This window comes from Marmota flaviventris, chromosome 5 (assembly GCF_047511675.1).
Source record: "Marmota flaviventris isolate mMarFla1 chromosome 5, mMarFla1.hap1, whole genome shotgun sequence".
NCBI lineage: Eukaryota > Metazoa > Chordata > Mammalia > Rodentia > Sciuridae > Marmota > Marmota flaviventris.
In genome coordinates, this window is record NC_092502.1 from 39,622,604 (window position 1) to 39,636,162 (window position 13,559).

Sequence of the window (13,559 nt, forward strand, 5' to 3'; positions counted from 1 at the left end):
ACTTGCCTCAGTCTCCCAAGTTGCTGAGGTTACAGGTCTGCACCACAACCTACTGGACAATTTAAAATATTTTGGAGGGCTTGGGGATGTGGCTCAAGTGGTAGCGCGCTCGCCTGGCATGCGTGTGGCCTGGGTTCGATCCTCAGCACCACATACAAAGATGTTGTGTCCGCCGATAAAAAAAATAAATATTAAAAAAAAAAAAAAGGTATTGTGTCCATCTACAACTGAAAATACTTGAAACATTAAAAAAAAAATATTTTGGTCCTCCCTAAACATATGTAGATTTTACAATACTTTAGCCCATTTAACCCTTTCCAATGTGGAGTATGGTGAGTTTTAATTCTTTCTTGTTATAAATTGTAATAGAACCTTATTAATTTTTTTTTTTGGGGGGTGGTAACCACAACTTGAACGGAGGGACTTTAATCACTGAACCAAATCCCCAGACCTTTTTTTACATTTTATTTTTAGACAGAGTTTTGCTAAGTTGCTAAGGATGGCTTTGAACTTTAGGTCCTCCTGCCTCAGCCCCCCCCAGCCTCTGTGATTACAGGTGTGCACTACTGCACCTGATCTGAAGCACTTCTTTTAGAAGTTTTCTTTATGATTGTCAACTGGTGGATAGCTCCTAGTTTTGTTGTCTTAAGCCATATTTAGCTCTGTTTCTTTGTATTTTTGCAGGGTAAAGAATTTTATGTTAGAATGTGTATTTAAAATCGCTTCTGCCTAATCTCTGCCTTTTATTTAAGTTGGGAATTGAATCCAGGGGCACTTTACCACTGAGGTACGTCCCCAGTCTTTTTTTTTTTAATATATATATATTTTTTGGTTGTCAATGGACCTTTATTTATTTATATCCAGTGCTAAGAATTGAATCCAGTGCTTCACATATCAGGCAAGTGTTCTGCCACTGAGCTAGAACCCCAGCTCCTGCCCCCAGTCCTTTTTATTTTTTATTTTATTTTTTAAAAAATATTTATTCTTAAGTTTTAGGTGGACACAATATCTTCATTTTACATTTATGTGGTGCTGAGGATCGAACCCAGTGCCTCGTGCATGCTAGGCGAGCACTCTACCACTGCGCCACAACACCAGCCCCCTTTATTTTTTATTTTGAGGCAGGGTCTTCTGAGTTGCTGAGGGTCTCACTAAATTGCCAGGGCTGGCCTCAAACTCTGTGATCCTCCTGTATCATCTTCCTAAATTGCTGGGATTATAGATGTTCACTACCACACCCATCAAATCTGTATACATTTTGAATAACTAGTGTAGTGATAAGGTAGGATTGATGTCTCCCACTTTGCTGTGTTTAGTATATATTTTAGGGATTCTTTTTTGTTTGATGCTGAGAATTAAATCTATGTCATGGTATATGCTGGGCAAGTGCTCTACAACCAAGGTACATCCCCAGCCCCTGAAGTTATTCTTAGGTAGTTTCAACTAGTTTCTAAAATTATAGCTCAGTGGCACACACCTGTAATCCCAGGCATAACTTGGGACTCTGAGACTCTGAGCCGGGAGTCTTGCAAGTTCAAGGTTGGTCTTAGCATTTTAGCAAGGCCCTAAGCAATTTAGGGAGACCCTGTCTGGAAATAAAAAGGACTGGAAATTTGACACAGTGGTAAAGTCTTTTTTCATTAAATCCCCCAGTACCCAAAACAACAGAAGCTGTCTAAAAGACATGTTTTTTTCTTTATTGCTTTTGTCTTTTTATGAGGACTTAATTTTATGGGTATTCTTAGTAACTTAAATGAGACTCTAGACCATGTATTTGCAAGAAGTTCTAACTGTTAGCTAAGACTCTAGTGCTTCCCCCCACTCCCCAAGTCTTATATCACTATATATATTTAGAAGGGTTTTTCAAATGTTTCACATATTTATTACCAAGCCAACCAAAACTAGCACTACAATACCTTTGTAACTAAAGAAAGCTCATATTCCCAGTTAAATATTTTCAACTGTCCAGATAGTTGTGACATTTTCATCTTGATGCCACAAGATGATCACAACCTTGATACGGCATAAATGTGTGAAAAATATGGAGCTCTGCACAAATTGGTATGTCATCCTTTTGCAGGGGTCTTTTCTGTATAGTTCCAGTTTTAATATATGTGCTGCTGAATTGAGCACAAGAAAGTTATTTTAAAAGACAGTGTATTGGGCTATGATCAGCTGTTTTTAAATATTGAGCTTTTAACTAAGTTTCCGTTATGTCCCAGAGCAAGTTACTACTCAAGAACTAATCACTTACTGTGTTTTAACATTCAATTAATATTAACATAGAAGCCAGTTAAATAGCTCAGGCTTGGAATTCCAGAGATCAGGAGGCTGAGGCAGGAGTGTCTTGAATTCAAAGACAGCCCCAGCAATTTAGTGAGGCCTTGTCTCTAAATAAAATATAGGAAGGACTGGGAATGTGGTTCAGTGGTTAAGCACCCTTGGGTTTAATCCCTGGTACCAGAAGAAAAAAAAAAGAAAAGAAATTTCCGCTGAGTTGATTCCTTCTGAGGAGTGATTGTGCATTTGTTTTGTACTTTTGCCTTCATGTCTTACTGTCAAGTTAAGCGTTCTTTGGCTTGTGTGCTGTACTCCCTTTATCTTTACCTCATCTTCGGGCTATGCTTGCCTGTCATTGTTTCAAAGTTTTCCTTGCTTATAACGACACAGTTACATTGGATTAGAGTCTCCCTTAAGGATCTTTTATCTTGATCATCCAGAAAGACTGAGTTTCCAAATAAGTTCCCATTCACAAGCTTGGGGGTGGGGATCAAACACAGTGCTATTTTATTTGGTCATTGTGGTATTATTAATGTAGAATGAGAAAAAAAATCAGTATTTCAGGTTTGTGAAAATCTTTATCTATGGAATCACCAATTTAATGAAGCAGTATTTTGTTCCTGTTTCTCAGTGGCTTTATTATTATAATTTTGGTACCAGGGATTGAACCCAGGAGTACCTAAACACTGAGTGACATCCCCAGCCAGTTTTTATTTTTTATTTTGAGACAGAGTCTCCCTAAGTTGCTTAGGGCCTTGCTAAACTCTGAGGCTAGCCTTGAATTTAGGATTCTCCTGCTTAGCCTCCCAAGTCTATGAGATTTTGTAGAGTCTTAGCTTTTATTTATTTATTTAAGGTACTGGGGATTGAGCCCTGGGGCACTTAACCACTTAGTAAGACATATCCTCAGCCCTTCCCCTCCCTCCCCAAGCCACTGTGTGCCTGGCTATTTCAGTTTTTTGTTCTAAATCAAAACAGCTTACTTTTAAGTCTGTAAATAGAGTTGTTTAGTAAACCAAATATAAATTGAGAATTTGACTGTGAATAAATATGGCAAAGTAAGTTAGTTTTATTTTGTCATTGTTGCCTGGCCAAGGGGGTTTCGTCTGAATTTTTTTAGGTGTTGCCTATTTTGAAGGTTAATTGTAAGATGATAATACTGTCTCAGAAGGTTTTGATTTTTACTGATGATCTATGTTTTGTCTATTTAAAGTGTCAACCCAAGAAAAAGTCTACACCACTGAAGTATGAAGTTGGAGATCTCATTTGGGCAAAATTCAAGAGACGCCCATGGTGGCCCTGCAGGATTTGTTCTGATCCATTGATTAACACACACTCAAAAATGAAAGGTAATAACGTAGTTGATCTATAGGGTAATATACACGATGGAATTATGAGTTGCAATTGCCTTTAGTGTAACCCAGTTTTTGTTATCTTTAGCAAGACTCCACTTATTCTTTTGAGAATTTTATGAATTAATTGTTATTAATTTATTTTATCTTGTTAAAAGTTTGTTTTATTAAAAGTTTGTTTTTCAAGGCTGAATGTTCTCTCTGATATGCAGATGCTAATACAATAAGGGGCGAGATCGGAAGAATAGAAATTCCTTGGATTAGATGAAGGGAATGGGAAAAAATGGTAGAATGAATTGGATATAACTTTCCAATGTTCATATATAAATACATAACCAGAATAAATCCATATCATGTACATCCAAAAGAATGGGAAGTTATACTTTATGTATGTATAATATGTCAAAATACATTCTATTCTGTTTTAGTTATACATGACAATGTATAAAAGAACAAATTAAAACTAGAAAAAAATTGCTAAAGGGAAAACCTGAGTTTGTAAAGAATTTGAAAGTAAACATTTAAGTATAAAGAGGTAATTTTGAGATATACCATGTAGTGGGAGTTTTGGTGACATATTTTTCTTTTTAATTTTTTGTACCATGAACATGTACTTAACAAAGTTTGTTAAACTAATCTAATAATTGTTATACCTAAAGTGTGCCTTAAATATAGGCTTCAATAAACCAGTTTGTTTGCTGCAAGATTTAAAAATCCTCATTCTATCTATAGATACTAGTAAAATGTTAGAGTATTTACCTACAATTTACATTGTCAAGAATAATTTTTCAGGGCTGGGGATGTGGCTCAAGCGGTAGCGCGCTCGCCTGGCATGCGTGCGGCCTGGGTTCGATCCTCAGCACCACATACAAACAAGGATGTTGTGTCCGCCAAAACTGAAAAATAAATACTAAAAAATTCTCTCTCTCTAAAAAAAAATATTAAAAAAAAAAGAATAATTTTTCAGTTGGGGGTTGTGGCTTAGGGGTAGAGTGCTCTCCTAGCACGTGCGAGGCCCTGGGTTCCATCCTTAGCCCCACATAAAAATAAATAAATAAAGATATTGTGTCCAACTACAACTTAGAAAAATCATTCCTTTTTTTTTTTATGTTTCAATTTTGATAATTTCAAAGCCGAAACCATTATAAATAATGTTTATAAGATGTTTTAAAGTTTAAAATCTTGGAGTAGTTCCTTTAATTACTATACATTGTTTTTTTACTTGGCTCCTCTACTTGAATGTGAGGTACTTTAATCTTTAAATTGCTGTAAAGATCGGGGTTGAAACTTTGATTTTTTTTTTTTGGGTGGGGTATAGTGGGGATTTTTGGTGTACTTGGGGGTACTCAAACCATGAGCCACAGCCCTATCCCGATTTTGTATTTTATTTAGAGACCGGGTCTTATTTAATTGCTTAGTGCCTCACTTTTGCTGAGGCTGGGTTTTTGTTTATTTTTAAAAAAATTTTTTGTAGTTGTAAATGCCTCTATTTTTTTTTAATTTGTTTATTTTTATGTTGTGCTAAGATTGAACCCAGTGCCTCACACATGCTAAACAAGCACTCTGCCACTGGGCTATAGCCCTAGTCCCTGAGGCTGGTTTTGAACTCATGATCCTCCTGCCTTAGCCTCCCGAGCTGCTGGGATTATAAGAGTAGGTCACTGTGTCTGGCTATTGAAACTCAAATCTTTTTTTTTTTTTAATATTTATTTTTTAGTTTTCGGCAGACACAACATCTTTGTTTGTACGTGGTGCTGAGGATCGAACCCGGGCCGCACGCACGCCAGGCAAGCGCGCTACCGCTTGAGCCACATCCCCAGCCCCTGAAACTCAAATCTTAAGGCCTTTTTTTTCCTGTTAAGATTATTTGTGATTTTATTTTATTTTTTAAATGTTTTTAAAATAATGTTATTATATTTTTCTATTCCTTTATTTATTTTTATGTGGTGCTGAGTATCAAACCCAGTGCCTCACACATGCTAGGCAAGTGTTCTACAAACCCAGCCCCGATTTTATTGTTTTTAACATATGAATTTAGGGGTTGAGATTGTAGCTCAGTGGTAGAGCTTTTGCCTAGCATGTGTGTGGCATTGGGTTAGATTATTAGCACCACATGTAAATAAATAAAATAAAGGTCCATCAACAACTAAAAAATTTTAAAAATATGAACTTAGGGGGATGGAATTGTAGCTCAGTGGTAGAGCACTTGCCTCACAAGTGTGAGGTGCTAGGTTGGATCCTAGCACCACATAAAAACAAATAAAGGCATTGAGTCCATATACAACTAAAGAAGTTTAAAAAAATGAACTTAGATTAATTAATTAATTTTTTATTTTGATAACAGTGTCTTGCTATGTTGCTTATATCCTCAGTAAGTTGCTGAGGCTGGTTTTGAACATGTAATCCTCCTGCCTCAGACTCCCCAAGTCTTTGGGATTATAGGAGTGTATCACTGTGCCCACCTAAAATTCAGCTTTTGAATAGGTGTTATGTTAAAAGAAAACAAAACACAACTCATTTTCTCCTTTGCTGTGATGTACCCCATTCTTTCTTTGTATGGGTAACCAGTTACTAGTAGTCTACCTTTTCCCAGTTTGTTTTAATGTAAATTCAATTACATACTTTCTTCTCCTTCCCCTTTTTATTTTAACATAAAAGTTGCATATTGCATGTTTATTTTGTAACTTGCTTTTCTAATTTCTTACAGATTTTTCCATTTTAGTACATTAGAAATTCCTCATTCTTTTTTACAGCTGGATAGTTTTCTACTTTCTGAATATGTTATACTTTGACTAATTCCCTCTTGATTATGTTCAGGTTATTTTTACAAATATAATTAAATGAAAGACTTTATGTTGTTACAAAGACAATTCATATACACATTGTCCAAGGTAAGATTGCTGAATTTGGTTTTTAAGTTGAAAAAAATTTTTTTTTGAGTGCATTGAGGATCAAAACAAAGTCTTAAAAAAAAAAAAAATCAAAGCCTTACACATGTTAAGCTATAATACAGTCACACTCCCCACTCTTATATTTTGAATACTGAGTTTCCCCAAAGACCGTTATAATGTTCAGTGTTTTAAAAACTGATCTTGGGTCTGGATCAGTAGAGTGCTTGCTTGCCTAGTATGCATGAGGTTGTGGGTTTGATCTGTGCCACTGCAAATAAACAAATCTGATACCTTATTCTTTAGCCTGTTTGGACATTTCATTTCTACTAATAGAAAATTCCTTCAGTCCTCCTTTTCTTCTAACCTCCTTGTCGTTTCTTATTTATTGTATTGTTGTTGTCTTCCCTCATTCCCAGTATACTTTATACACACTAGTTCAGTCCATGCTATTTATATGGTATTGGTTGAATGCTGTGCTAGGTGCTACGATCCCGTAATTGGTGAAACACATCAATCCTGATTGCCCTCATGGGAAATTAGAGTCCATTATAAAAGGAACAAGGCACTAGATAATAATAAAATATATAATTATTTAACTGAGAATTGTGTCCAAGGAATAACATTGATGTGTAATCAATGATACAGCAGGGGCACTTAACCTGGACTCTTGGTCTGGAAGTATTCTAAGGTAGTTTTTTGTGTGTCTTTTGGTGTTAAGATTGAATCTCATACCTTGCTTATGCTAGGCAAGCACAGTAATGATATCTTTGATCTGAGACTCAAACGAGTAAGATTTAACTAGTGTATAGAGGAGGAAAAGACTACAGGAACAGAATATAATATGTTCTGTGGCCCTGATAGATCTGCAGCTCACAAAGTAATGAACCGTGGCAATATATGAGGGTAGAAGCCCAACATGCAATGCTTGTAGAGCTTTCAAACATGACATAATTTATTTTAAGAAAAATAGGATACCCCACAGGGCTATGAGCATGGGTTGACATCTAATTTGTGCTTTTTAAAGTTCACTCTGACTGCAATGTGGAAAATGAATTGGAAGGGATATAAGTAAGAGGGACAGTTGAAAGCATTAGTCATTACAGTGATTATGGGAGGTGGGAAGTTTTGAATGGCAAAGGATTATTTAGGAGATAAAATTTATCTTTGTAATAGATTGAATAATGGGGAGTGAAGGAGCATGAAGTCTCAAGGTTTCTAGTTCTCATGTTTCTATATTTCAGGATATTTCCCAAGTTTTTAACTTCAGCATTGAATGATAGAACATCTGTAACTCAGAAGAATTGTTCCTATTGGTTGGAGCCATGGCAAAGCTTGGTTGAGATTGCCTTCGTACAAAATATGCATTGACAAAAAGGATGGCTTTGAGGCAGCTAACAGTTGAGGTCTATTATGGAGGAGACTGAGCATGCAAAAGAAATGAAAAAGACTCAGGCTCAGTGCCATGGTGCACACCAGTAATCCCCATACTTGGGACAGTTCGAGGCAGGAAGATTGCTGGACTTGAATTAAGTCCAGCCTAGGCAATTTAGCAAGGCCCTGTCTCAAAGTAAAATAAAAAGGGCTGCTGATGTTGCTAAGTCATAGAGTACCCTTGGGTTCAATCCCCAGTATCTCCATCATCCCCTCAAACATTAAAAAAAAAAAAAAAAAGACTCACGTAGAAGAACACCTGGAGAATGTGGTATATGGTGACTAGAATCATTTGAAGAAAGAAATTGTCCCATTTGTTGAACATTACCTAGAAATAAAATATCCATATTTTATAAGGAGATGGACATTGCAAACCTTTTGGTGGTTCAGTTGTGACAGAAATCGAATCGGACTAGTTTGAGAAATGTAGATAGAGGTAGAGAAGAGATGTTACAACTAAAGAGCTATAGGAGATCCAGATGGAGTTTTTTTTTTTAATTTTTTTTGTTGGTTGTTCAAAACATTACAAATTTCTTGATATATCATATTTCACACTTTGATTCAAGTGGGTTATGAACTCCCATTTTTACCCCATATACAGATTGCAGAATTACATCAGTTACACATCCATTGATTTACATATTGCCATACTAGTGTCTGTTGTGTTCTGCTGCCTTTCCTATCCTCTAGTATCCCCCCTCCCCTCCCCTCCCCTCCCCTCCCCTCCCCTCTTCTCTCCTCTCTCTACCCCCTCTACTGTCATTCATTTCTCCCCCTTATATTATTTTTCCCTTTCCCCTCACTTCCTCTTGTATGTACTTTTGTATAACCCTGAGGGTCTCCTTCCATTTCCATGCAATTTCCCTTCTCTCTCCCTTTCCCTCCCACCTCTCATCCCTGTTTAATGTTAATCTTCTTCTCATGCTCTTCGTCCCTACTCTGTTCTTAGTTACTCTCCTTATATCAAAGAAGACATTTGGCATTTGTTTTTTAGGGATTGGCAAGCTTCACTTAGCATAATCTGCTCTAATGCCATCCATTTCCCTGCAAATTCTATGATTTTGTCATTTTTTAATGCAGAGTAATACTCCATTGTGTATAAATGCCACATTTTTTTTATCCATTCGTCTAATCTTAAAGACGTTTAAGATGGAGTTTTTAAAATGGAATTCTTGGGCTGGGGCTATAGCTCAGTGGCAGAACACTTGCCTATCATGCGTGCGGCAGTGGGTTTGATCCTTAGCATCACATATAAACAAACAAAATAAAGGCATGCTGTTCATCTACAACTACAAAAAAGATAAAAACAAATAAATTAAATAAAATGCAGATCCCTGGGTCCTTCCTCAGACCTGCTGTCCAATTCTTTAAAAAAAAAAAAAAAAATGGAATTCTTTGGGGCTGGCTATATAACTCCGCAGTAGAGTGCTTGCTAAGTATGCAGAAGGCCTTGAGTTTATCTCCACTACTGTAAAGGAAAGAAAAGAAATAGTGTCGATTATGCAGTTAGTGCTGTGCTGATGAGAAGTGCTAACTATTCTGGAAGTAGACTGAGACTGAACACATGGGATCATACCACAAGAATTCTGAGAAGGAATACAGAAGGGATATATATGGAAGTGAGGGTTTGGCCTCAATGGGAGGAAGAGCACCCTTCTAATGTTAACATTAGGGGGTGACTGAGGGTGCTGATGATTGTAAGTAATAGGATTTGAGTACTCCTATTTGGTCTGTTCCTGTAAGTAAAAGAATGTGTGGGCTGGGAATGTGGCTCAAGCGGTAGCGCGCTCGCCTGGCATGCGTGCGGCCCCGGTTCGATCCTCAGTACCACATACAAACAAAAATGTTGTGTCCGCAGAAAACTAAAAAATAAATATTTAAAAATTCTCTCTCTCTCTCTCTTTTAAAGAATGTGGTCATACCAAGAGCAAGTGCTATTGCTGGCAGGAAGATACCATTTTTGGGGATCTATAAAAGGTTACAATTATTTTTTAAAATTGAAAGAGCTTCCCAGAATAGTTGACTTTAAATAGCTCCCTATTTGGGAAATAGTAAAACTTTTTTTTTTTAATGTTTATTTTTTAATTGTAGGAGGACATAATACCTTTATTTTGTTTTTATGTGGTGCTGAGGATTGAACCCAGTGCCTCAACTATGCTAGGTGAGTGCTCTACCTCTGAGCCACAATTCCAGCCCTCTTTGTTTTTTAGATTAAAGAATTAATGTATCTCTTTATGGGATGGAGGGAACTAATATTTGAATATACTTAGTGTCCTAAAAACCCTACCCATAGCCAGGTGTGGTGGTACACGTACATGTCTATAATACCAGTGGCTAGGGAGGCTGAGACAGGAGGATCACGAGTTCAGAGCCTGCTTCAGCAACTTGAGGTGCTAAGCAACTCAGTGAGAGCCTGCCTGTACATAAAAATACAAAATAGGACTGGGGATGTGGCTTAGTGGTTGAGTGCCCCTGAGTTCAATCCCTGGTTAAAAACAGCAACAACAACAACCACCACCCCCCCAAAACCAAAACAAAACAACATCCCTATCCATGACACTTTATTTTCCTTCACATGGAAAACTGTCATGCTTCATAACTGAATATAGGAAACATTAACTAATACCACTTTTTTATTACCATTTGTTTCTGAACTCACTGAAGTCTATAGTCCTCTTTATTCTCTAAGCAGAGCCATTAGTGATGTGGTAATCCAGTGGATACTCATTCTTTCTTTTTTTCTTTTAAACTAAGTATTGTAAACTCTCTCCTTTCCTTTTAGTTAACTATCTACCTCCTCCTTGTCTCATGTTGTCTTTATAGTAGTCACCCCCTCATAACCTCCCTAATTAGAGGCTGAACCCACTGCCTTGAGCATGCTAGACAAGTGTTCTATCACTGAGTAATATCCTCACCCTTTTTATTTATTTCATTTTGAGCAGGTATCTCACTAAGTTTCTAAGGCTGACTTTGTACTTGGCATTGGCAGTCCTTCTGTTTCAGCCTCCCAAATTACAGAAATTACAGGCATGTATCATCATTGCAAGTAGCCCTTACTTTAATCTTTATGTTATCTTTTGCTTGATACTTTTCTACTTAACTTTAGAAGTTTTTTTTTTTTTTTCCTTCAAATGTTTGCCGTTGTTTCCGCTTAGTCTGCTATAACCAAATGCCTTAGACTGGGGGACTTAAACAGTTTATTTATTTTTTGGGGGGGGGCAGGGTGGTTCCTGGAGCTTGACCACTGAGTCACATCTCCAGCACTATTTTGTATTCTATTTAGATACAGGGTATCACTGAATTCCTTAGTGCCTTGCTTTTGCTTAGGCTGGCTTTGAATTTGTAGTCCTCCTGCCTCAGCTTCCTGAGCTGAATTCTGGAATTACAGGCTGGTGTAACTGTGTCTGGAGTCTAAACAGTTTATTTCTTATAGCTCTAGAGTCTGGGAAGTCCAAGATCAAGTTGCCAGCTTGTTGTTCTCTCTCACAGGCTTTCTTCCTGGCTTATAGCCAGCCAGCTTCTTTCTGTGTGTTAACATGGCAGAGATACAGAGAATGGCAAGTACAGGCTTACTCAGGCATTTACATACATACTTAAATGTTATTTATTTATTTGTTTAAATATCTGGGCTGGGGTTGTGGCTCAGTGGTAGAGTGCTCGCCTAGCACATGTGAGGCCCTGGGTTCGATCTTCAGCACCACATAAAAACAAACAAACAAATAAAAGGTATTGTGACCAACTACTTCTAAAATATGTTAAAAAATATGTATGTGGGTATGTATTTATTCGTACTGGGGATTGAACCCAGGAGCTTTCTACCACTGAGCTCTCTCTCTTGCCTCCCCCACTACCACATTTTTGTTTGTTTTGAGACAGGGTCACAGCCTTGAACTTGAGATTCTGTTGCCTCCAGTCTCCCTAGTTACTGTGAGTTATAGTCATGTGCCACCATTTCCCAGGCAGAGTTTCATTCTTTTAGTAGACTGGATAATTTTCCATTTTAGATCACATTTTGTTTAGCTATTTGCCATCAATGAACATTTAGGTTGTTTTTACCTTTTAGCTATTGTGAAAAGTGATTCTATAAAGGTTGTCTAAGTACCTATTTTATCTGATTTATTGAATATATGTCAGATGCTTTAAATTTTTTTAAAAAATATTTATTTTTTAGTTTTCGGCGGACACAACATCTTTGTTTGTATGTGGTGCTGAGGATCGAACACGGGCCACACGCATGCCAGGCGAGCGCGCTACCGCTTGAGCCACATCCCCAGCCCCATAAATTTTTAAAAAATTCTTTGAATTGTGTTCTTTCCATTGCCACTGTCCTGGATTAGATACTAGTATACTCATCTTTACTCTTTTTGGTGATCTCTGGTCTACTGAGACTCCTGTTTCCCCTTAATGTGTTACATAGAGGTCAAAGAAGATGTGAAACTGAGCCTGTTGTTCTTCAGTTTAAAAGAGACTTCTTATTGCCAACAGGATAATGGCTAAACTTTTAACCTGCAATGCAAGTTTTTTTAGCTCTGCCTTGTGCCTAACCTTGCTTAGTTTGTTTCCTTTTACTTTATTATTTAGTGTTCTGAGAACTACTTGTGAGTTTTTGTTTTTTAGTACTAGAGATTTAACCCAGCTTAACCATTGAGCTACATTCCCAGCCCTTTTAATTTAATTTTATTTTATTTTGAGACTATAAGTCACTAAGTTGCTGAGGCTGGCTTTGAACTTGCATTCCTCCTATTTTAGTCTCCCAAGTTGTTGAGGTTACAGGCATACATCACCATCCCCAACTACTTGTGGTTTTAATTTTTTTTTTTCATTCATGTATGCTATTGAGATTTGCAGACCCTTATAGTGGTATGCTCTCCCTCACAATCTGTTTGCCTTCAAAAATTGTTCAGGCATGGCTGACTTTTGAACTTGGAATCTTCCTGTCTCAGCCTCTGAGATTACAGGTATGTGCCACAATGTCTAGCATGTATACACTTTTGAAATTGGCATTTATGCCAGTTACTGTGGCACATGCTTGTAAACTCAGGGTGTCTACAAGCTGAGGCAAGAATTTTTAAGTTCAAGGCCACATTGGGGAAGTTAGTGAGACCATCTCAAAATAAAAAATAAAGGGCTGGAGACGTTTGTTGCTCAGTGGTAGGGTACTTCTTGCTTCGATTCTCATTACTTCAATGAATTAAGTAGTTCACTGTAAAGCATCTTTAGTTCAATCCGTAGTACCGAAAGATAGGAAGGAAGGAATTAGAAACAAAGAGAAAGAAAATAGCTATTAAAAGACAGACTGCTGTTGAAATACCTTGATGTTTACTATTCTTTAGTTACTGCAAAAAATAGGCATTTTGAAATCTCTTTATACTTTTTCCATGTTCACTTTTAAATCTCTCTTCCATTTTCTCTTTCATGCATTCTGAAGAAAGTTTCCCTAATGTTTTAGAGACATCTAGATTCTTTTGTGTTTTTAACCGGATTATGACTGTATGTGGTTGCATATACTGTAATCCCATGCCGCGATAGTCTCAGTTAATAGAGAGACCGAAGGAAGAGGCTTGAAGTTTGAGGCCAAGTTGGGCAATTTAGCAAGACCCAGTCT

The 13,559-nt window shown here is 37.1% G+C and overlaps 1 protein-coding gene and 1 pseudogene across 8 annotated transcripts in view; one reads left to right on the top strand and one right to left on the bottom strand.

Annotated features, from left to right (window-relative positions):
* The window catches only part of Nsd1 (nuclear receptor binding SET domain protein 1), a 150,065-nt gene that overhangs the window by 40,068 nt on the left and 96,438 nt on the right, over positions 1–13,559 (top strand). For all 8 annotated transcript variants that reach the window (XM_071612173.1, XM_071612172.1, XM_071612170.1 and 5 more), the window contains exon 3: positions 3,494–3,629. In XM_071612173.1, the coding sequence (XP_071468274.1) occupies positions 3,494–3,629 (136 nt within the window). The remainder of the gene's footprint in view (positions 1–3,493; positions 3,630–13,559) is intronic.
* LOC114097276 (U6 spliceosomal RNA) lies at positions 2,036–2,133 on the bottom strand (annotated as a pseudogene).